At 35.2% G+C, this 24,877-nt stretch overlaps 3 protein-coding genes across 3 annotated transcripts in view; 1 reads left to right on the top strand and 2 right to left on the bottom strand.

Moving 5' to 3' along the window:
* LOC129224189 (uncharacterized) overlaps nt 1-2,983 on the top strand; it is a 38,449-nt gene extending 35,466 nt beyond the window's left edge. Inside the window, exon 9 of the mRNA XM_054858606.1 lies at nt 2,975-2,983. Coding sequence (XP_054714581.1) covers nt 2,975-2,983 — 9 coding nt within the window. The remainder of the gene's footprint in view (nt 1-2,974) is intronic.
* LOC129224662 (sulfiredoxin-1-like) lies at nt 2,869-10,196 on the bottom strand. Its single transcript, XM_054859200.1, has 2 exons — nt 9,895-10,196; nt 2,869-3,250 (listed from the first exon to the last, which is right to left on the bottom strand). The coding sequence occupies exons 1-2, from the start codon at nt 10,171-10,173 to the stop codon at nt 3,041-3,043; spliced, it is 489 nt and encodes a 162-aa protein (XP_054715175.1). The 5' UTR covers nt 10,174-10,196; the 3' UTR covers nt 2,869-3,040.
* Nucleotides 10,197-15,832: 5,636 nt separating this feature from the next.
* On the bottom strand, nt 15,833-23,333 carry LOC129224435 (26S proteasome non-ATPase regulatory subunit 10-like). Its single transcript, XM_054858889.1, has 3 exons — nt 23,199-23,333; nt 19,899-19,987; nt 15,833-17,126 (listed from the first exon to the last, which is right to left on the bottom strand). Exons 1-3 carry the CDS (start codon nt 23,202-23,204, stop codon nt 16,178-16,180), a joined length of 1,044 nt encoding a protein of 347 aa, XP_054714864.1. The 5' UTR covers nt 23,205-23,333; the 3' UTR covers nt 15,833-16,177.
* Nucleotides 23,334-24,877: the final 1,544 nt, after the last annotated feature.

The following is a 24,877-nucleotide window of genomic DNA, read 5'->3' as shown; positions in this document are numbered from 1 at the left end:
GTTGATCTTTCTTAGTGGAAGGCGAAAAAGCTCTGTTGGGTCAGAAAAGTTTCAAAACTGACCTAAAAATGACAATTTTAGGCAAAATTTGTAGAACGGAGAATTGGGTTTTATCTTTTTTTTTTTTTTTTTTTCAAAATGAAGTCAATTTTAAGGTCTCGTAGGAAACTTAAGGGAGTTAGGGTCCTAAAACTTTCAGCTATTCAAGCCTTAAAAAAAAAAAGTTTTGGTTGCTTTATAACAATAGAGGAAAGGGGAAGGGGTTCTTTCCTGAAATTGTGCTCAAAACTGAAGTCAATTTCAGCCTATCTTTGGGAGGAAAGGGTTTGAGGGATCGTCCCATGGTATAGATGAAAACAAAATGTCTGAACTCCCTAAGAAAAAATTCTGACTTCAAGTTTCAAATCGTGGTTTTAGATTATCACTGGAGACGTCATCGGGGGGGGGGGGGGGATACAGGTTTGCTTCGCAAAATGTTAGAAATTGAAATCTTCAAGACGCAGGCTATCTTTAATTCTAACTTTAGGTAAAGAGTGATGCTTTGGAGCCTTTTCCGCCGAATGTTGAGAAGCTAGGGAAGTAAGTGGGTATTCTCCTTTAGAATTCTTTCGAAATTTTAAAAAATTTAAGGGTTTTCTCCGGAATTTAGGCTTTCTAAAAACTCAATCTTAAGCAACTTTTGTTGATAGCATTAGAAGGAGGATGCTGAAAATCTTAAAGCATAAATCCTAAAACCACATCTTAAAGCTCTCTTTGGTGATGTTAGACAAGAGAGGGAAAAGGGTTACCATCCAGAAATTGTTTAAAAGTGCTTTCTTCTTAAAGCTTTCGAAATTGGAGTCCTGAAAGGGTAATTATTAGTCATCCTAAACTCTTTTTGGTTACTTAACTTAATGTCAATTTATCACCCACAAAATTTTCCGCCCGTGACACGACCCGTAGATCCGGCACTGTAAACATCAATGAGCAAATTAAGAGATCATGATAGAAGAAAAGAAAAAGATTCTGAGACTTCACACTTATGCTGAGCGAAATAAATGAATTGTTAAGAGAATATTATTTTTTGATGAACTAAAATAATTATGTGCAAAAGAAAGATTTTACATATTGTTTTTAATTTTTTCCTCGGAGTGGGAGGGAACTAAAAAGCTGCTATCCTTGCCCCGAACCTAACCCCTTTCTTTTGCATCACCAAAGGTAGCCGAAAACTTTTTTTATTCGAACTTGAAATTCAGAAAAATTCAGGAAGAAAATTGTTTAACATAATAGAAAACCCGCTAAAACTGCTTTCTGGAACTTCAATTTCGAAAAAATTTCCATGGGTGTAATCTCAAGCCCGATCCCGTCCTATAACGTCTTCTAATAAAGTGGCCTACAAATGAGTATTTTGGACTATAATTTCGAAAAATTTCAATGGGAGTATACCTCTTCCCCTCCAACATTGTTAACAATGGTCTAAAATGTACTTTTAAGACTTAAACTTCGAAAATTTTTCGGGATGCCTCGGAGAGTGCCTGAACCCCATCCCATACCAAAACGTAACCCGCAATGGCCTATCTATCACGTTTTCACAACTTCACTTTCGAGAAATTTCCAGGGGATGGCTTTCGCGAATTCCGCCCCAAAATCACCAAAAAACGTAAAAAAACACAATTTCAGATTATATAATTTCAAGAATTTTTGCTTAAAATTGTGTTTTTAGATTAATAACAGATAATAAATTCAAAAATTTTCCAATAGGACCTCCTTGAACACCACTCTTTCCTCTCTCTACAACATCATTAAGGATAATCTACAGTTTTATTTAAGACTTCAATTTTAAAAGCTCAAATGTTTTCCTTTGATCTTACCTAAGATAGGATGCAATCGCGTTCTTTGACTACAGTTTCTCCAAATAATGGCATCCGAATCTTCTCTTCCTAATATGATCAGGGGTCGTTAGAATTGAGTTTTTAGAATTGAATTAAAATATCGAAATTTTTCAGGGGGTAAGCCCCCGGACCCCCCTTTCTTTATATCGTCCAAAAATTGCGTTTTTGGAATTAAAAGTTAAAAACATGTAGTAACGGGAAGACGAGGGACAATAGAAATGGATCATAACCACCGTAGTGTTCAAAAAACTATATCCACATTTATGTATTCATGCATGTTACACCTCCCGTCTCTATGAAGAAGTGCTATATTGTTTACTATATCATTCGAAAACGAGGGTCCATTGGAAACATTTGCTACGGGCCCCGCGCTGGCTTAATCCGGCCCTGCTTAACATGTGCAGATTGTAGCAACGAAGAAAAAAAAATTCCTGAAAAATGCATTGATTAGGCCTATATTAATGGAAAATTCCTCACCTCCGTGACAGACCTTATCAATGTCATTATTTATGAGGTGAAAGTAAATGATAGAGGAGAAATACATCAATAATAGGCAGTCTACTTAAATTATAAATTGCCAGTATATCTTCAAATTTACTAAATACTATTTTTAACATACATTTGAAACCACTAATTAAGCTGTACTTTAATTAAGAGAGCTTAATATTATATTCCCACTAATCATTAAAATAGCTGATTGTTTGCACAATTAACAAAATTGCTACTTTGATATTAAATTGGTCCTCAATTTTTAAATATTAAAGGTTTTTCTTATTTTTTTTTATTTCTATGAACAAGGAATTTTTTTTTACTTATGAGTAAAATAATTGGAATTTAGGTGGGCCATTGTTTATGGTTACTTCTAGTAGGTAACTCTTTATGTAAGAATGAAAAAAAAAAAGAAAACAAAAGGTTTTGGAATTGAAAAATATTTGCTTTCAAAAGTATAAAAGTATCCATAAGCATCACAATGAGTATGATAATATGCAGATTTTTCACATAAAAGTTTTATTCTTATTAACAAAATTTAAACATTGTTCATATAAAAATTAACTTACAAACATTGTCACTTTTTAAATACACTTAAAATTATCTCTTTGTAGAAGCAATAACAAAATAAAATATAATAAATTTATTTGTAACAACAGGCTCTTTATTCGGTAGCAAAATCACTTTAGATTAGGAGTTGAACCTCCTAAATATGTCCTGAGGTCTTCAACAGTAGACCTAATCAGTTTACTTCTAATAGTAGGAAGACCTAGTCTCTTGTGTGCTTCGTATCTATGACAACCACCAAAAGAATAATAATAGTCTCCTCCTTCAGTTCCTTTCACCCAAAGCACGTCTACAGGTGGAACATCATCTTTTGTTTGAGGATTCTAAAAAGAAGTTAATGAGTTGAGATGAAGTAAAAATGTATTTAACAAACCTAAAATTTACCTTTCACAATTGAAATGAAATGCATTTGTTACAAAATTGGTTTCTACATCATATTTATAACTATATTATGTACATTTGTTGTTAAGTGACTTCAATTAATTTGATCAGGGATAGTGCAGTGGTTGCAAATGTAATATTAACAAGTCAGACTTGCTTTTTTTTTCGGCAAGCATCCCCCCCCCCCCCCACACACACACACGAGTTCCGTGGAACATTTTTTATTACTGCACAGATCAGGGATTAATTCTTCCCACTTTTATCATAAAATCTAATGAACAGACACATTAAATATGAGACACTCTTGCAAAATGGGCAAAACACTCAGACAAATCTACCAAAAACTTGGCCAAAAACAATACTTAATAATAAAAATTAATATCTTAAAAATAAATCTCAAGCAAAGCAGAAGTAAATCATTACCTTTAAGTTTAAAAAAAAATTACTATTTTCTGTCGGTTATTTTTTTGTATTTTGTCGCTAAATTTATTGGTTTAAAGTTATGTTAAATTTATTTTGTGTCCGCCACTACTCATCATTTTGTTAGTTCCTTCACATGCTTTTGAAATGAAGTATAAGTTGTTGAAGCCATTCCAGTATTTTTTAAATGCATCTAAATATAAACTATCTTGTACATTTGCATTATAGCAACTGATTTTGTTCAGACAAAAGGAGTCGTTATAGCGAACATCGGCTGTATTATATAAAAATATTTACATAATACATATATTGATTGGCCACTAGAGTGCGCCTGTGATGCAGGGAATGTTATTGCTGCTAATTCGATAAGTGTTTTCTTACTATAATTTTTCATTATTACTGTCTATTTTTAGGTTTTTTTACTTCACTTTATCATGTAATTTAGTTTTATTGTGTTTTGGGGGCTCATTTTAGCTGTTATTGTATTCTTGAAGTGTTTTTGCATTTTTTGGAGCTAAGCCTAACATGTGGTGATCTCCTGGTTTTTGATCTTGTGTGCTTTATTGGGTGTAGCAACTCTGTTTATTTACTGCTGTTTTTAGCATTTATTCTGTGTTTTTTTGCATTTTTATCTTTCTGTTTTGCCTTTTGGAACATATTCACTGAGTAGAAATGGGTGTTATATGCATTATGAAAGAGGTAAAGAGTGGGAAGGGGGACAGGTGGATCTCTTGTGATTTATGTCATATGTTCTGCCTGTATAAGGGGGAAAATGAGTCTGTTTTTGAGGAGGATTATATTTGCACTAAATGTGCTGAACTCTCAGACTTAAGACTTAAGATGCTAGTTTTGGAAGCCCAGTTAGCATTAGGGTGTAGGCCAGTTGTAGAGGGTATAAATGTTCCAGAGATTCAGGGGGAAGTTTCAAATGAGGAGTTAGATTGGGAAACTAAGGGTGTAATTTTGGGGGACTATGGTAAGGGAGGTGGGTAACACAGTTGGGAGAGTAAAGCGTAAGGTGGCTAGGTGTTGTTTACCAGGGGCTCGGGTAAAAGACGTTAATATGGTTGCTGAAAAGAAGGGAGTATTGAATAAGGAGGACATGGTTACTTTGTGGGTGGGAACAAATGATGTAGGCCACAGTAAAAATGAGGAGTTTTCTAGGGAATGGGAATCCCTGTTGGATAAAGCAACCAGCTTTTCGACGAATGTCCAAGTGGTTGGTTTGCTTCCCAGGTATGGAGTGCATAGGAGCTGGCTAAATCAACGTGCGAGGTGTATGAACTTGCTACTGAAGTCAATTTGCGAAAAGCGCAGTATCAGGTTCATTGATGTATGGAGTCATTGTAAACGGGATTGGATTGCTAGGGATGGCCTGCATCTGAACTCTACAGGGGTCAAAATGGTTAGTGGATTAATTTTAAGGGCTTCGGAGTCAAAAAACTAAGTTGGAATGGGGGGCATGGTTCAAGCATCAGGTATCGAGAGAATGAAATTTTTTTGGGTATTGCTAGAAATGGAAATAAAGTGACGAACAAGAGTAGTAATGTTAACAATTGTAATTTAGGAAATTTCAGGGTGTTAAATAAAAGCAACTTAGGCATGCTTAAAGTTTTCTATAGCACTGCTCGCAGTATTAGGAACAAGATGGATGAATTGAAAAGCATAGTTATGGATGAGAAGTTGGATGTTATTGGAATTACAGAGACATGGGCTACCGAATCTGATGCAGAGTTATTACATATTGCTGGGTATAATTTGTTCAGACAGGATAGAGTAGGTAAAAGAGGTGGTGGGGTTTTATTTTATGTTAGAGACAATTTTATTTGCAATGAATTGGTCATAAATGATAAGCCTACTGATATTGATATGCTTTGGCTGGAGTTGATGAGCAGTAAGGGCAAAAAGCTACGCTTTGGAAACATTTATAGGCCACCTAATTCAAACCAGGGACAAGATGAACAGATGTATCGTATTATTAGTGACATGTCCAGTAAGGGATCCGTTATCATAATGGGGGATTTCAATTTTCCGGGTATTGATTGGAATAATTTTTATCCTGGTAATGGCAAAGAAGAGGAATTTTTAAAAGTAATTGGTGACTGTTTCTTAGATCAAGTTGTAACTCAGGGAACTCGAGAGGAGGCAATTTTGGATCTAGTTTTTTGTGACATAGGTAGTTTTGTTCAGGGGTTGAGTGTAGGGGAGCATATTGGAGATAGTGATCATAACAGCATTAGGTTCCGGGTTAAATTTGAAGTGTGCAAAGATGATAATTTTAGGTTTGTGCCCAATTTCAGAAACACTGATTTTGTTGCACTTAGGCAGAGCTTGAAAGAGGTTTTTTCGTCAGGGTTGGAAAATAGCGACGTAGATCAGCAGTGGACGGAATTTAAGGATAAACTTGCTAAAACCGTTGGGGACTATGTTCCATTTAGGAGAAAAGGTGTTAATACCAAAATTTGGCCCATGTGGTTCTCCAGGGAGACTAAAGAAGCTCTTAATTATAAGCAAGCCACTTTTCGTAAGTTTAAAGAAACTGGTCAGAGTGCGGAGAGGCTCCAGTATGGTAAGGCAAGGCGAAATTTTAAGTATTTGGTACGGATTCAGAAAAGGGAATTGGAGCAAAGGCTGGCAGATGACATTGATGGGAACCCTAAGAGGTTTTTTGCTTACGCTAATTCTGGGAAAGCTCGAAACAGTCAAATTGGGCCTTTGGTTGATGAGTATGGAAATTTAATCCAAAACGATTGGGATATTGCAAATGTTCTGAATAACTTTTTTTCCAGTGTGTTTAACGAGAACTGTATCTCAACAGTTGACACTAACAAGACACAAGCTATTATACAGCTTGAGGATTTTGTATTTTCCAGGGAGGAGGTTTTATTTCATTTGAAAAAGATTAAAGCAACTAAAGCTCCGGGACCAGATAATATTTATCCAAAAATTTTAGTTGAATGTGCAGAGGAATTAGTGGATGTTATTTTGAATATTTTCAATGCTTCTTATAACTCGGGGACGGTGCCAGAGGACTGGAAGCTGGCTAACATAACGCCACTCTTCAAGAAGGGGTCTAAAGGTCTTGCTGGGAATTATAGACCTGTAAGTTTGACTTCGGTGATTTGTAAGACTTTCGAAACTTTGATCAAAATTAAGATCATGATGTTCTTCGAGACTAATAGTCTGTTGACTAGTTTGCAGTATGGTTTCAGGAAAGGTAAATCCTGTACTACTAATTTACTGCATTTCTACGACAAGGTTACCTCAGCTTTAGATAACAAAAAATGTGTGGATGTTGTTTATATTGACTTTCAAAAAGCTTTTGACAAGGTACCGCATGTTGCTCTTCTCAGCAAGTTAGCTGACATTGGAATAGGAGGAAAAACTTTACTTTGGGTTAGAAATTGGCTTACTGGTAGGAAGCAAAGAGTAGTTGTGAGAGGAAATCATTCTAATTGGAGTGATGTTTTAAGTGGGGTTCCTCAGGGATCAGTTTTAGGGCCTCTTTTGTTTATTATATTTATGAATGACATCAATGAAAATATTTCTGGAAGCATGAATTGTTTTGCTGACGATGTAAAAGTTATGGGGATTGTCGAAAATGAAGAACAAGTAAAACAGCTGCAAGAGGATTTAGATCATATTACTAAGTGGGCAGATAAATGGGGTATGGCAGTTAATGTAGGGAAATGTCAAGTGCTACACTTAGGTCATGGAAATAAGCGTATGAGATATCATTTACAGGGTTCAGTCATAAATCAGGCAGAAAATGTTATGGATCTGGGTGTCTTTATAAATCAGGACTTCAAGTTTAGTCAACAGTGCAGTATTGCTAGTAAAAAAGCCAACAAAATGCTTGGGTTCATCAAGAGATCTATTTCAAACAAATCTAAGAAAGTTCTTCTGCCTTTATATAGGAGTTTAGTAAGACCTCATTTGGAGTATGCTGTTTAGTTTTGGTCGCCTTATCTGAAGAAAGATATTTTCGTATTGGAAAGGGTTCAAAGAAGGGTAACTAAATTAGTAAGGGGACTCTCAGATTTAGATTATGATACCAGACTTAATCAGTGGCGGATCCAGCCGATTGTTTTGGGAGGGGCCATCCGAAATTTTTGAACAAACTCCGAACTCCCCAGAAATTTTATTAAAATGAAGTTTTAATAACTCAATTTTTGGGGTATCGGGACATTAGATGAGGGGGTGGATTTAGGAATCTCCCTTGAAAATGTTTCAAAATTTAAATAGCCGAGTAATTTTTGAAAATTAGGAAACTAAAAACGCATTTTGTCTATTTTTGATGATATACCGAGGAAGGTCAGGTTTCAGGTACTGGCCCCAAAATACTTTTTGAAAATAAAGCTTAGAACCAAAATATTCTGTCATTATACATTGAGAAATTAGAAGAGGAGGGATGCTCTTCAAGCTTTTCAGCTGTCCATCCTAAAAATGCACCCTTAGGTAATGTTTGCTTACATTTGAGGAAGAGTGAAGGTGCTTAGAATCCTTCCTTCCTGGAAATATTTTGCATTTGAGGCTCAAAAAATTCGATTTTTAACTATTTTTATACATATTTTAGAAAGGGATGGAAAATTCGTGAGCTCCTCCAAAAACCTCCTTTTAAAGCTATCATCACGATATAAACTAGGGAGGGAGGGCGTCTTATCAAAGATCGTTTGCAATTGAAGTCCCAAAATTTTTTATTTAAGTTGCTTTTAAGCAAGTTAACTGATAAGGGCTGGATAAGCTAGTTTCGGTTGACATTTTTGCCAAATAAAAGACTTGCTACGTATCAGGGCATTTGAGAAAGGGCATGGGAAAATGGTTCTCCCCCTAGTTTCGAAATTAAAGCCATAAAAACGAAAATTTAGGCTCTCTTTGGTCTTGTGAACAATAGGTATACTCTGAGAACAGCAGCATTTAGAGATCGTCCAAGTGTCTGTAGTTGGAATCAGGAAATGATGTAAAAGATGGAGAAAAATTTTGGAAATAAAAGTTTTGTTTTGAGGGTAGGGACATAATTTATCTCCCAATTAAGGCTTATGCTTCTTTTTCAGTGTAACACATGTGTTAAACTTTGTTATCTTCTCATAATATTTTTTTTCTTAAAAAAATTCCTACAATCACAAGGCTTTGGGAGGGGCCATGGCCCCCCTCTAGATCCGCCCCTGGACTTAATAGGCTTAACATGTATAGCCTGGAGCAAAGGAGAGTCAGAGGGGACATGATTCAGTTATTTAAATTTATCAAAATGAAAGATGTAAATGGATTAAATTTTTGCGGGGAAAGCAGGACTAGGGGTCATTGTTTTAAGCTATTTAAATCTCAGGCTAACTTGGAAATCAGGAAAAACTACTACTTTAGCAGGGTCGTGGGCACTTGGAATAGCTTACCGGAAGAGGCGGTAATGAGCAAGGGAGTGGATAGCTTTAAGAGGGCCATTGATCTTCATTGGGGACTAATTAATTGACTAGAACCAGCCTAGCTGGGCCCAGAGCCTGTTGCTGGTCGTCACATTTGTATTTGTATATGTTACATGAGTGTGTGCCCCCCCCCCCCCCCCAATTAATAACACAACCTCCTCCCAAAAAAAGGAAAAATACCGCTCAAAACAATCTTCCCTAAAAAAATTCAATGGCAGTCTTTGGGCACCCACACCTCTGAATTAATGTAATACATGTATAACCCTGGAAATAAAAATATCTTAAGGCAGCATATTAATTTTTTTAAGGAACCTAGAAACTTAAAACATAGCTGCAGCATAGTTCATTTACTAATTTTAGACCTCTTTTCAAAAATAAATTTCATGTTACATCAAAAAGACAATGGATAAAACCCCCCAAGATGCAAGAAAATTAAAACAACCTTATCTATATCTAGAATGTTTAGAATGTTAGGCTTGAAATACAATAAACTTAGGACTGGTGCAAAACTATCACAAAACTTAACGTACAATTTTGGCATTTTAAGAGGAACTTCCCAATTCGCCTTATTTATTTCCAAAATACTTTATTAATTAAATGATGATAAAAGCATTAATCATTTTTCAGGAATATTCTCTGCACGGAGATTCAGATTATAGCAGGCAGAATTTAAAAATGTGCTAGTTTTTGCAGTAACTTTGAAAAATTCGTTTTGTAGATATTTACTTGCGATTTAATATGATTACCTTTAGAGTTTTCATAAGACTCAGTACTTTCTCTTCATCTAGTTCTGATGGAAACGGACGAATCAACACATGAAAGGGAACTTCGTGTATTTCATGTATATGAGCGGCGTGAATACTTGTACCAGTGAAATTCTCCATTGACTTAAAGCAACTGGCGTAAGGTTGTACAACAGACTGCACTGGCAAAGTGTAACGGATCTGATTTAATATCAAAGCATTTCGGAAAAAATAGACAACACCCGTTCTTAGAACTAGAAACCGCAGTGAAAAAACCGTCATAACGCAAATGAAACCGGAAGTAATTTTTGTTTATTTACATTCTTTACTGTTGCCACAAAATTACACGTTTGAAATTTTAAATGCAAGGAGTTATATTGAGGTGGAGGGTCAAAATAGTAAGGAGCGTCGAAAGTACACCAGCGCCCGTGTCCTATTTTCATGTAGGGACTCTAGTGTCAACAACCTCCATTTTATTCCTCATTGCACACAAGAATATGAGTCGTGTTCGAATAGTGTAACCGGTGACTAACCAGGCTATCCGCTTGTTTACCAACCGATACACTCCATAGCTCCATCGAACATTGGGCAGACGGGTCAAAACTGTCACGAGGTTGTATCAAGCAGCTTAAATTTCGGTCGACCGGTGAAGCTTTTTGAACAACTTCGGCAACAACCAAGCTTAACCGACAAGTGCAAAAAGGAACGCTCCTCTCCTGTGCAACCACTGACTGGTGCAACCGTTTGCTCTGCTCGAACATATTCCATGTTTAGAGGATTGGTGCTAATAAAAAGCTGGGGGGTTTTGTAGTAAACGATAGCATGAAGTCAAAATGCATTTACGATTCTTCTTGACGATTTATGAACTACCATAGGTATTTGAAAAGAGAGAAATGAGAAAGCAAGTACATATGTCTTGAACATAAGTGAGTTCAGAAAGATGGGAAACGCCCTTCGCAAGAAAATGAACTCTCTAGCAATAATAATAAAAAAAAGTTATGTATTGGGAGCAGGGGCCCTTCCACCATCTACACTTTCGATGACACATTCTTTATGCGGTCTAGGAAGATTCGGCGCCGGGAACATTGAGCCCAATGTGCTCGGCGCCTAATCTTCCCATTTCGCCCTTTATTATGACAAGGAGTCCCCTCCCCCAACCAAAAGAGAAATAGACTGAGATCGTTACCCCCCCCCCCCACACCTATGTAAAAGAAACTCTTATTATAAATTACTAACTCTTAATTAACTTTTATAATTATAAATTAGCGATAAACTTTAAAAAAGCGAATTGGTCATAAAAGTTCATCACAAATCAAAATTTCCTATTGACAAATGAACTCCAATTCGAAGATATACTAAGGTCCAACCACGGATTGTATGGAATTGGCACAAGTCCAACGAAAAGACGACTCTATCTAAATGAGGGGGGAAAAGAAAAATTTGATCCACGTGTTCCACTCATTTGAATGTGACTCGGCTTAATTTAGAGGCTAACATACATCTACAAATACTGACATCACTAAAAACTAAAAGATGCATCCATTTCCACATGTAAAACGGATGTTTGCCTTTCCGTGTTCAGACAGTATTAAATTTAAATATTCTTTTCCGTTTCAATATCTAAACTCAATTTAAGAGTTTAAATTATCGATTTGATTCAGTAGCGGATTTTAGGGGAGGCCCGTGCCCCCGCCCCCCCCCCCAAAGGATGAATTAATTTCACTATTTTATTCATTACCTAATTGACCTTTCTTTTTCATTTTTACGTAGTATTAGTTAAAAAGAACACAAAACACACACAGTATCTTCTTTATCTTTATCATCTTTATCTTTTACTAATAATAATGTTGAAAGTCTCTCTGTCCGGAGGATGTCTGGATCTCTGTGACGCGCATAGCGCCTAGACCGTTCGGCCGATTTTCATGAAATTTGGCACAAAGTTAGTTTATAGCATAGGGGTGTGCATCTCAAAGCGATTTTTCAAAAATTCGATGTGGTTCTTTTTCTATTCCAATTTTAAGAACAAAAATATCATAAGATGGACGAGTAAATTACGAAATTATCATAACGCGGAACCGTAACATGGACACAAGCCAATTTTGGCGAGATACGAAATTATCATAACGTGGAACCGTAACATGGGCACAAGCCAATTGGCGAGAAAATTCACCATACATTATTTGTAAATATATAGGGGAACCAAAAGACCTTTTAATTTTTCTATTACGGGCAAAGCCGTGCGGGTACCACTAGTATTTTGAATAAAAGCATTTTTGTTTGCTAACGAAGTATTACTGGAGTCAGAGGCCCAGAGTGCATTTAACTCACTGGTTTCGAATTCAAGGGACCGTATCATCGCGATTCGTCCGCTAATTCTTCTTTGATAGAATCAAAAATTAACATCTTTTTTTTTTTTTTTTTTTAAATGTGTAGGCTCTATCTAAAAGAGTCATTTTGATTCAGGAATCGAAATTATAGAATTCTTTTTCAGCTTATAAAAAAATGCAAAATGAAAGAAATCATATGGTAATTTCTTGGAAAAACCATGATTTTTAATGGAAACGACAGGCTTAAGAACAAATATGTTATGAAGTTATGATTTTCTTTATAAATTATTTTTAAAAAAAAAATTAAAAAACACGCGCATTTCAAAATAAAGTCATTAAAACTTTGTTATGAAACATCAAAGGCGGCGGAAGGGGGGGAGGGCTATTCAAAATCCCGTGCCCCCCTCCAAAAGATTTTTCTGTATCCGCCCGTGATTTGATTCCCCAAGAAAACATGGGGTTCAACATTGTTGAATTTTAGTAAAATAATCGCAAAACGTGTTTTTAAAAAATATTTTGCCTCTACTACTTTAATAAATAATTTAACTGTCACTTAATAGTAAAAATGATAATTTCCCGATTGTGGGGCGCATAGCAAAATGAATAAAGCTTTACAGTTCTTCAGAATTCCGGTTTCATTTGTTAGCCACTGCCTCTCCATTTCTAAATTTTGTTTTTTATCTCTTCCAATTCAATTATCTGAATAAGATTGCATATAAAAGCAGAGCTCCTTTATTATTACATGCTTTGATTTTGGAAAAATATATAAATCCCCTGTATATCTCAACCCCCTTTTTCAATAGCTTATTTATTTTAAACCTTTTCCCCTAGCATAATTTTGACCAGTATATTTAGAACAGCATCCGCCAACCGGCAGACTGCTGTCCAGATCGATCCGGATTGCGATAGGTCAAAAATAGGACCGTCAAACCTTTTTGAAAGTATAATTTACACAAATGAATGACTTAAGAACATTCCTCTCTTGGTAACAATACCTTTGGGTTCTTAAATTACTTTATTATATTCTTCTGTTGATAACAATACCACCCTCACCATTTTAACACACTAGATTTGGGGCAAACCTAACCTCGCAGCATTGTGAAGGCAACATAAATCATAATCACAGCATTACAAAGCTGACAGGTTAGGTTTGCCTCAGCTAAGGTTTTCTGAGTCCTAGTTAATCATATTTTCGAAATTCTTAACTGACTGATTTGAGCTATTTACTTTGCAATCATGAGAGATTCACATATGTTTAGGAAACTTTTGAAGAACAAATATTGCTCAAAATTAACATCTCCCATCTTAATCACTTTCCATAAACAAATTGCTCCTTGCCCTCACTTGCAAAATCTCAAGACCATAAATGTAATTTTTCCCATTGATTTTGGAATACAAATATGCTATCGATTACAAATATTTTAGATTGAAAATTGAAGAAAAAAAAATATGTTTTTTTGCTAGATCTCAATGAATTTTTTTCAAAAGCATCCGGATCCCTCTTAAAATTACTAGCCGACCCCCAATTTAGAAGTTTATTTTATGAATGGATTTCATGAACACTAAGCAATCTTTTAACTTTATCAAATTCTACCAGAGACATATTTATTTACTCCAGAATTGTAGTTCGCTTTCACAAAATAATTGATTTGTATGATTTATCACTGATGTGTCCTTGAAGAAATATAATTCTATGTTTTTCAGATTATTTTTATCGTTTATTACAGTATATTCATTGCTTTCATCAATACTGTCGAAAAGTATTCTTTTCTTCTTCAGAATTCATGTGTTGTTTTGTTGTTATGTCTCACAGCAGTGGAAAGGAGGGTGCAATTGCTTCACAAAGAGGGAAGACTTCTAATAACACAACACACAGTATTATTTTTATTTACACACAAGAACATGCAAGAAAGATTTACATCACAACAGGGCAGTTGAGAGCCAAAGTAGGCCCCTTGTTGGTTAGATTGCTGGGTCCCCTCTCCCCATTAAGCTAATAAAACTTACACTGCTTTGACTCCAAGCCTTCCCTCCCCAAGGGAAGGCACCTAGGCTGATAGGCGACTAGGCTGATATGGCGTCTGGCCAGCCCTGCATCACAAGAGAGAAGAAAGAACACCCAGGGCACTGGTTGGAATTGAACCTGTAACTTCCGATTTACAAAGTAAGCACTTTCAGTCCTCGGCCATAGAGACCGCAAATACTGTTTGACCACGGATTGTATGTAATTTGGCAATGTGCCAAGTAAAGACGATTCCATCTGAATGAATCTAGCAGGGGAGAAGGGGAAATAATGATGGGATTTTGATGCACACGTTTAATGTCACTAGTGCCTTATTCATTTATTGCATTCTCAAAAATAAAATAAGGGGAAACCAAAATAGGTACCATGGAAACAAAAAGAAAATAAAATATTTTCATTTTGTTCAGGAACGTAAAAGCAAAATGGTAAGCTCAAAACTTTGTTGTGAATAAATAAATCAATTTTTGCCGTGAGAATATAGATTGAATATACTTTAGATTTAAAAGATGTTGCTGTGAGCAAATTTTCATGTTTACAAAAGTAAGGCTAAATAATAAGAGAGGCAAAAGTGCACATCTGAAACAAACCCACACACCTTTAAACTAATAGCTACACCCATTTCCGCTTATAAACCGGATATTAGCCTTTCCATGTATATAATCGATGGTCAGACAGTAATATTAATTATAAAAATGGAGGTACACCATAAAAACAGCAACACTCATACCTTAGTTTGTGTATGAACATGAATCAAGCATACAAAATATTTACTGCTCAATCAGTGCTAAATGCACAAACTAATTCAATTTTATTAATTTTCTCTCTTAGTATAGTAATTAAAAACTGAGTTAAATTAGCAATTATACATTAATTTCTTCCCAAGAGTGCCATAAAGGTAAAAGTGCAATAACATAAGTAACAACACTTTGTACACAATGTTAGCATTTTAAAATGTTAATTTCATAGAAACAGAGTCATTAGTAATAAACAGGGCTAGGATGTTGATGTTAAACGTACTTTCGTCGTTTTTACCTTTACACAGCATTATTCCTGATTTTTTTTAGATGTATTCCAATAACAAAATAAATATGGCTATTGAACAGACTTGTTCAGGACTGAAAAAATTGCTTTTCAAAGATAGGTTCTCATTCAATTTCAAGAACATAAAAAAATACACTTCAATTCTGATAGTCTTGAAGGCTGAAACTATGAAACTATAAATTCCTATTTACTTATTACTATCATTACTTTTATATATATATATAAAAGGCTATATATATATAGGCTAATTGTCGGAACTTGTTTTCCTAATTAGTCGAGGCGAAACCCCCTGCTTTTAGTTTTAGGTTTGAGCTCTAGTTTATTTTTTTTAGCTTAGCAAGTGGTGCGTTTGCCCATTGTTACTCTATATTACATGTACTGGAGCTTAAACATTCTCTTTTAGTTCATAGTTAAAATTTTGGTCTTTTGACCATAATTAATGAATCCTCCACGGCTGATGAGCTCTGGATTCACTCTTTTTCTATTCCTACTTAATAGCTGTTTGCATTTTTCCTTTTTATCATCATTTGTTATTTATAATTTGTTTAATTTTTGTAATTCTGTTTGCTTAATTTTATATATATATATATATATATATATATATATTATTGTTTTAATTATTACTTTTTTAAATTTGTCATAATAGATGTCCATATTTTTATTTCAAATTTATAGATATGTTACAATTTATAATTAAAAAAAAAGCTGTGTAGGTTTTTATTTTTTAATTTATAGGGCATTACTGAGGCTGTTTTTGCTGATTTTTAGAAGCTTTTTTTTTTTTTTTTTTTTCGTTTTAAGGCTATTTTTTAAGAATTCTTAGGCTATCAACATTCTAGCCCTACTAGTAAATATCAACCTGATGATAAAATCAAACAAAGTCATTCCAACAAACTTATTTGAAAGCCTTAATGAAATTTTGCAGGTCTTGCTCTCTCAGATAAACAAATATTGTGTCCAAGCTTAACCTAGGCAGAGAGGGCAACTTTTTAGACAAAATATCAAAGCAACCCAGACACTGATCAACCAAGATCTTCCTTCTTTCTGCCTTTCTAACGTTGTAAGAAATCAGGTCGGCATAGTTCGGAAAGTCTTGCTTAAAGTCCTGATGTAATGCATCCCTGACGGCTTTGTTCTCAAGACACTGTGCTACCTTTATCACATTTCCACTGGCAAGGTCATGGTAAGAAAAGTTACACCCGCACACCTTGCTTTCCTTCATGCGCTGACTCTCCGCGTAACACTTTGACAACAGTTCGATGCAATACTGTGTCTTTCTCGGCTTAAAGTTAAATTCCTTCCAGTTGATCACGATGTCCTTGAAGGCATACACCGAAAGAATAATTTTCACAACTTTATAGTATTTCAGAATAATAGGAACGTCTAGAGGATATTTTCCTGTTTCATCAATTATGTGTGGGTGGACATCGTTATACAGTAGTTCCCTTACTGTGCTGTCGAATTCTCTCTCTGCAGCGTAATGCAAAGGAGTTTTACCCTTCACATCTTGGGGGTTGGGATCAGCTCCACCAATCAGCAACTTTCTCACAATTGTATCGTAGCCATATTTAGCAGCAACATGCAAAGGACTCTGCCCATCTTTATCAGTGATATTGATATTGCTGTCAGCATCTACAAGACACTCTGCCGATTCCTCCTCCATAAAGTACAGAGCTGTGTGCAAGGGTGTGCAACCCTTTGAATTTTGGGCACGAGTGTCGGCGCCTGCGGCTAGCAACTCCCTGACTGCCTCAACACAACCACTCCATGCAGCCATATGCAAAGGCGTCATACTTCCATCATCTATTTGTGACAAAGTCTTACCTGAGGCTCTAGAAACTTTTCTGAAAGGGGGAAAAAAAAGAGTTTTAGGTTGCTTACTATAAAACGCAGAACAAACTGAAGCTATAGTTAAAAGGTTCACAAATCATAATATCAAAAAACATTGAAATAAAACTAATATACTGAATTTAACAGTTTTGTAATTTTTTTCAGAATTCTATCATCTTGCAGGTTTTGCTCTTAATTAATGATCAATCATATCAAAAGCTATTCCGTTAATATTTTTATTGTGTGTGCATTCTTAATGCATTTCTATTTGATTGTTTCTTGCTGTAACACTGGCTTTACTTTTAGCACCTAATTTTGTACATTTCACTGAAAAGACTTCTTTAGAACACCACAACTGTACAAGGGAGGATCCAGCTTCTGGTGTTGGAGGGGCCATTACCAGAAAAAGCCAGAGAGTAATACAGTCAAACCCCGCTATAACCAGCCTTCAACGAACTGACTTGAGAAATCGCTATAACCAAGCGTTCGCTACATCTGATATTTCAGAAAAAAAAGGGTCAAAATACTGTAAAACACTTCTATAACGAACATCTTAATTACACGATAATTCTGTTAGTAATTATGACAATTAAGTCAGATTAGTACCAACTATTTTGTATTCAATAATTAGCAAACTATAAAGTAGAGGTGTTTTTCGTATGATGGAATTACGATTCTTCCAGATAGTGGCAGTCGCTTCTGTAGACTCACAAAGGGAAAAGTCGATGTAAACCGAGCATTGGCTTTCGCCATTTTATAACTTTTAAATAAATTGAACTTTTCCCTTTACAGAAAAAGCATTTTGTTTGCGTGTACGTTCCTGCTAAATTCATAGAATTATCAACAACATTAAAAATCAGCAGAAAACACGTAAATGACTTTGTTGTTCCAGAAAACCTACCAGACCAAAAACCAGATGAAAACTCAGGGAGCTTAAAAAAAGATCCTTTGGACAAACAACTGTTTTAATTAAAGAAACAATAGGTGAGGAATATGGTTTAGCAGGGGTATTTTAACGAAAAAGGGTCGCTATAAACGTTTGTTTGGTAAAAGAACAATTGATAAGAAAATCTTGAACTTTTAGCAATTTTTGGATTGCTATAGCAGATTATCTAGTGCTTGTGGATCATTACAAGCAGAGCTTCCAACTTTTGAAAATCTAAACACAGCAGCATTCTGCGGGGGTGGGAGGGGGGAGGCGCTACCGCGGATTTAAACACACACAGTGATGGATTGTCAACAGTATCAAGAACAAAAACAATGATACTTAACAAATTTCAAATATGATACAGAAAATATTATGTTTTTGACGTTCAGACTATTATTAAATAAAGTTTTAAGTTTCATACTTTGTTTTCACTTCAGTTTAACAGCGGATGGAGATGTGTTGTTGGATAGTGGGTCGAGATTCATCTGTACGTATTCACAAATTTGTTTCGAAGCATCCGCTGTTTGTTCGCGAGTAATGCGCACGGCAAAAGGGGGAAGTGGCATTACGTTTTATGTGCAGAGACTGTCAGAGGACGTGTAGTTTATGTTTTCATGTAGTTTTTTTTTTCTTGCGTGCTTGGGATTATAAATTAAAAAAACAGAAAACTAATTATTGGATGCGCTTTCATAGTGTCGTAGTTTAAAACTGTAACTCGTGGAAACCACGATTTTTTCGCAGCAGTTGACAGCTCTGGTTACAAGCATTTGAAATTGCATTAAAGGTTTCAGTTCGGTCCATTTAGAAAGTTCGCAACAACTGGGGGATCATTATATCCCAGGCTTGTTATAGCAGGGTTCGACTGTATTTGGGCACAAATATGGGTCTGTATTGAATATATTCAATATCAAAATATAAGTCCCAAAAATGTAACTTTAGGTAATATTTGCTTGCTTATGGGGGAAGGTCATGACCTCTATGATCCTCCCTCTGGATCTGCAATTGATATATAATAAGAGAGTGTACCATGGCAGTAGTCAACTTTTTATCTATGAGCATCAGTGAAGTGGTCAAACAAACCTGACTCTTTGAAGCGGCTAACACCCCAGATTTTAAGTGAATTCCACAACTAACTGATTTAGAGCTGCTTTAAGTACATCCCCATTTAGCTTAGTCATTGGGAGTTACAAGACTTTATAATCTCTTTCTTTTTCTTGTTCATGAAGTAGTGCAGAAAATTAAAAAAAAAAACAAAAAAAAAACACCCCAAACTACACTGAGTTGAAGATTTGTGAAAAACCTCTTAAGGGAGCCAAGAGAGCCAAACCAACTGGTAGCTAATGTAGAATTAGCACACAAGATGAGTGACCGCAACAATGGTGTGGTTCAACTCAAAGATGAGGGTTGATGAGTGCTAAAAAGCACGAAACTGCAGTTCTCTGATTTAATAACCAAGCTGGTGGTGTATTTTAAGTATTTCTGCCTTAGCCCTGGCTTAGGGCAGTAACTTACTTCAAAATACCATGCTTTGCCATCAATCTTTGAGTTGAACAGCACCATTGCTGCGGTCACTCATCTGGTGGGCTACATTAGCTACCAGTTTGTTTGGCTCTCTTAGCTCCCTCAAGAGGTTTTTTTTGCCTCCAGCTTATGTGATTCCTATTCCAGGCTGATGAGTGCTAAAAAGCACGAAACTGCAATCCTCGGATGGAATAACTGAGCCGGTGCTGTATTTTAAGTTTTATGTATTTTTAAAAAACTTTAACTCGCATTTACTTTTCAAACAGCCCTCGTACATTATCCTCTTATCGAAGTTAAAAAAGTCCATGCTTGAAAGGTTTATCAAGAGAAACATTACCTGGGAGGTTCATCTTCAGGAGTTTCACAGTTACGTTTGCGAGTTGCATCTGCTTCAAGCAGGTCACATTCTTTTTTGTCAGTAGTATTCTGGAACAAAAGAAGTTTGTAATAAACATTACTAGTTTATTAGCCATGGAACATTACAAAGTACACTTCAACACAAGAAAGTGGGCCTACTCATCTATACAGGTAAGTAGGTCATTTGATTTGGCAACTTGTTTACATTTAATTGTGACAAAAATACAAAGATAACGTTTACGTTGCTGTCATGTTTGCCTCTCCTTTTCTTATTTTAGCTCATTAGTGACCCAATATTATTTTGGAACTGATTAGTTTTTATTATAACGAAACTTTTAAACCAAGCATTTCAATTATTGCTACAGCAGTACCATTTTCCAATCTTCTCATATAGCATCGCGGCTTACAATGAATAAAGCACTTTTTCAGTCTATTTCTATTCTTTTGCCAAAAACTTCCAACACTTAAATCATCTTTCCTCTCCCCCTTTATTTTCTGTCACATTAGAAAAAATTTCATTTTCTACTCCAGATAACGCTAGTTAATTAGCAACAAGAACCACTTTTAAAGTATTCAAATTGATATTTTCCTTTTCTACAAATTTTAAAACCCCCTTACCCCCTCTGTTAATCCCAGCATCAATCAATTTCTCTCAACTTTGTGGTAAAATTGGTGGTAAATTCAGTAGATTAAACAACAAAGAGAACATGTAGAGAATTTCTTATCATTATCTAGCTTTTATAAATTTCGGTGTTGAAACATGCATATTTTTCCGGAAAACTTTGGTTTGAAATGTCTTGAGTCGCACTTTTCTTCGTTTGCGGGGTCATTTTCTTGGAATAATTGAAAACTACAGGAATACTTAAATGTCCTTTCTGACTCAGAAAAGTTATTTTGTCCTTTTGAGTGCATTATAAAAAGTGCTTAGTATTTTTAAAAAAATTCTGTTATTTTATTCTTTTTAATGTAAATGTATTTCAGAAATAGAATAATGTTACCATCACGAAACTTCACTTTATTTCTTCACATAAATGCTTCATACTAAAAGGAAATAAACCAATATACGTGCCTAAAACTTTAAGCAGTTGGCACTAAAAATGAATCCTTGTTCCTCTCTAGGATTCATTTGTGTTCTAATTTAACACTAGAAAGACGGCGTTTTACGTATATCTAGAAAGACGAGCAGCGATCACTTTGACCGCTGTACTTAAAATATTGGAAATTTCCTCCTTTCGGGATTTTTAATTATAGAAAAAAGTTGTATCATCATATCAGAGTTTAATTTAACAATTTAATCGTAATATAGTCTGCAAATGAGTCTCAGAAAGCTTTTTTTTTAAATTTTATGTTCGATCAAGTGAAATACACATGCTTTACACAATCGGCATTGAGAAAGAGCAAATTTGTATAAAAAGAGCAAATTTGTATAAATAATTAAATTTTCTTAGCATGTAATAACTAACAAGTACTATAATCAACCATGCATGTGTTGGTTTAAAAATATCTTAATATCGCAAGATACCGTGCATTACTATCTTTTACAGTATTTCGCAAAATTTATGTTATAGCGTCACCTGTATATTAGCCATTAATAGTTTTTTTTTTTTTTTTTTGGGAATTAGAACAAATGCTCGTAGTTTTATTTCCACATAATTTAATTTCACACTATTTTAATCTTTTTCCTGAGGTAGATACTTATTTATATGCAGCAAAATTGATCAGTGGAGGGGACTTGGAGGAAATTAGAGAAATACGAGTTCTGTTTCTGAAATTTTCCCCTTTTTTTTCGGCGTCAGACCCTTTTTCCTTCACTACTTTTTATATTTTGAGCATCAGTTTTTATTAGCAAGGTTTCTTCTGATTCTTACTCAGAAGAACAATCTTTTTCTGCAAACCTAGGCTCTGAAAAATATTCGCAATAACCTCATGAAAGCAAACTATTCTCATCGCAAGGAATATATTTTTCTTCAGATAAGTCGGACTGTTCATTCGAACCATAATCTGTTTTAGATATAAATCTGCAACAGTTTTAGGAGTTAATGTTCCTATAAGTTTTGCTTGTCAACGTTTCTTCTTGACATTATGAAGATAATTATGTGACTGAACACTTCATTATCACCGAAGAAAATAAACGTCGATGCTTCAAGCAAAGCACATGTTTTGGTGCTCAAAACAATTCCAGCAAACATTTTTGGAATTCACCTGTTTATATTCACTTCTTTTTAGACCCAAAATAATTTCACATGTCCAGTCACATGCTTTTCAAATTTACCTTTCTCAACTTTGCCCCCTGTGCAGTGTGTGGATAGCAGAAAACTCAAACCATGAAACCAGCTGGTGTTTCACATTTTCCTAACAGTTCAAAGAATTAAACCTGACCAGCAGGTACTACTCAAATTCAAAAGAACATTACTCACCCTGACAACTAACAATAGTCCATAGTACACACAACTGATAAGAGAAAACAGAAGAAAACGGATGCATAAAGAAAGGTTCAGTTAGCGGTCAAAATGATTGTAGTCAGTCTTTCTAGGTATAAACATTTATAGCGACTATAATAATAATCCTAAAGGGAAAAAATTACTGTTGTAAGATCTTAATAAATAGTTAGGAAAAGTCAATGAAGGAAAAAGAGTTTGAAAATTAAACGCAGCAAATATGAGCATTTGAAAATCGTTTGCGGTCAAAATGACCACTTCCGTCTTTCTAGTGTTAATTGAAACCATTTAAATATTAAAGGTTTCCTAAACTAATCTATGTTTTAAAACATACAAGTTACTCATGGTAAAGATCCTACTATGTCTCTTTACTTAGCCCCATTTTCAATTATTTTCATTGATGAGAACTTTTCTTGCTTGCCCCAGAGAAGCCTTGATTCAAAAGTTTCATAATGATTACTATTAACATGCTGTTGCAAGGACACATGTGCTGTTGCAAGGACACAAAATTTGTAACAATGGGTTTTATATTTAAAATAGGGAAATTACATGAAATTTGCTGTTTTTCATCCAAACTGAAATAATAATTTTATTTTAGAATTTTAATTTTTCGGCGTTAAGTTGTACTTTAAGATTAAGCAAATAATTTAGTGAAATTCCGAAGTTTCTAAGTGTTCTAGTTGCTGAGATATAAGCAAAACCAGGCCTCTGATTTCTCCGTGACAATCAGGCCAAGTATAATAAAAGTGCTTAATAAAAAAGAAGTCAAAGAAAAATATTTCGAATGTATATTTTTGAAAATTATTTTCTAAAAAGAAAAGGTATTGAACGATCATACTTACCGACATGATCTTTAAAATTTTAGACAGATTAACAAAGTATAAGTAACATAAAACTTGTACATAAATTAGTAGAATATGGAATGTGTTATTTCTACACAGAAGATATCCTTCTTATTCTGTCAATCTATAGCTTAGAACCAAAACTTCCAATGCGAGTCAGAAGGAAACTCTTATATAAAGAAAAAAAAGCTTGTAGATTCATTGCATTATTGTAGAGACTATGATATATGCGATTGTTCATTATATTCTAATAGTACTTCAGTGATAAAACATTTTGGGAACAAAGTGCAGTTTTTATTCACCTAAACTTCTTAAATATTCGAATTGACTTGGTTTTGTTCTTGGTTTAAAAAATTTCCAAGAAACAAAGGCATTACATTCTATTATATTCAAATGGAATAAGAAGAAAATAAAGCTGAGAGGTTTTCGGTGTAAGTCTCTCCTTTTCGATACATATGGTGACTGTATGAAATCTGAAAGATCACCAAAAGTCATCTGGTCGTTGAGTCCCAACTACAGCCGAGACCGCAGGCAATTTGCCAAGAAAAATTATTCTAATAAGTGGGATATTCCATTATCCGGGATAAAAATAACACACATCAACGGTGTAGTACATTGGAATTTTTTTACATTAAGCGGAGGGTCGGGGTGCAGACTGCGCCATTGAAATATTCAGGGTGTTTTGAGGGGTATTTTTCTCATTTGGGGGGGGGGGGGGTCTCCGCGATATTGAGGGAGGCGCGCCTTATTTGACCTTATGAGGGTGGGCACCCCTGCTTTAAGGAATGTCATTTCATAATTTATAACAATATGTTGTTGTGCTAAACTTTCTCAAAATAATGAGTTTTGAATCGTTCAAATTACAAATATCACCTTGGCTACATTCGGAAACAGGCACCGGTTGAACCGGTTCCACTGCAAGCGTTCGGAAACGCTCGAGTGGACAATACGTTTTCAATTAGGGATTCAACCGTTTCGACCGCTTGCTGTGGCACCGGTGCCTGTTTCCGAATGTAGTCCTTGTTGGCTGCCTTATGATTTGCAGAGCCATGTCAAACTTCCTAGGGAGAAGCGTTTCAGGCACAAATTCAGAGGGGGAGCGGAGTCATGCCCCCCTCCTTAAGTAAACCGAAGATGGCCTAAACTGGGTTTTGGGGACTTCCGTTTCAAAAAATTTGCCCCTGACCCATTTTTCTCAAAAATGACACTTATGACCCCTCACTTTCGGAAACGACTCCCTCCAAAATCGGAAGCTGGATCCGCCCTTAAAACACCCTAATTATTGGAACTTAAGTGCATAAGAAACTTTTAAAACCTAAGAGTAAACGTTATTTTTACGAAATGTATAAACAAATCAATGCCGCAATCAGGCAGCACGAGTCGGCATTTCATATTTTTCCGGGGGGAGCGAACCTATTTTTACCCCTTTCAATTTTTGTCCCCAAAAATCTCTTTTTACAAGAATAACGTTGGTAAAAATGATCCCTCACAAAATTAACCAGTAACCATTCATTAGTATATTTTCTTAAACGGGAACATCCTCATTTTTTTACTGTGCCTCTTAAAGGCTAACTTTATCATTAACATATATTTGTGCTTGCTTTTTAGCAATCATTAAAATAATATAAGAAAAGTTCGAGCTCGACTAACCAAAAAGTGTGCACTTTATTCCATATACG

The sequence above is a fragment of the Uloborus diversus genome, chromosome 6, assembly GCF_026930045.1.
Source record: "Uloborus diversus isolate 005 chromosome 6, Udiv.v.3.1, whole genome shotgun sequence".
Classification (NCBI taxonomy): Eukaryota; Metazoa; Arthropoda; class Arachnida; order Araneae; family Uloboridae; genus Uloborus; species Uloborus diversus.
Note: the sequence above shows the minus strand (reverse complement) of the source record. Positions and strands in the feature narration are given on the sequence as shown.

Excerpts from the sequence above, each read along its gene's own strand:
- LOC129224662 (XM_054859200.1), bottom strand. The coding sequence starts at position 10,173 with ATGACGGTTTTTTCACTGCGGTTTCTAGTTCTAAGAACGGGTGTTGTC. Across the intron at positions 3,251-9,894 it reads GTCTTATGAAAACTCTAAAG|AATCCTCAAACAAAAGATGA; the intron begins GTAATCATATTA and ends ACTTCTTTTTAG.
- LOC129224435 (XM_054858889.1), bottom strand. Across the intron at positions 17,127-19,898 it reads CCTGAAGATGAACCTCCCAG|AAAAGTTTCTAGAGCCTCAG; the intron begins GTAATGTTTCTC and ends TCCCCCTTTCAG.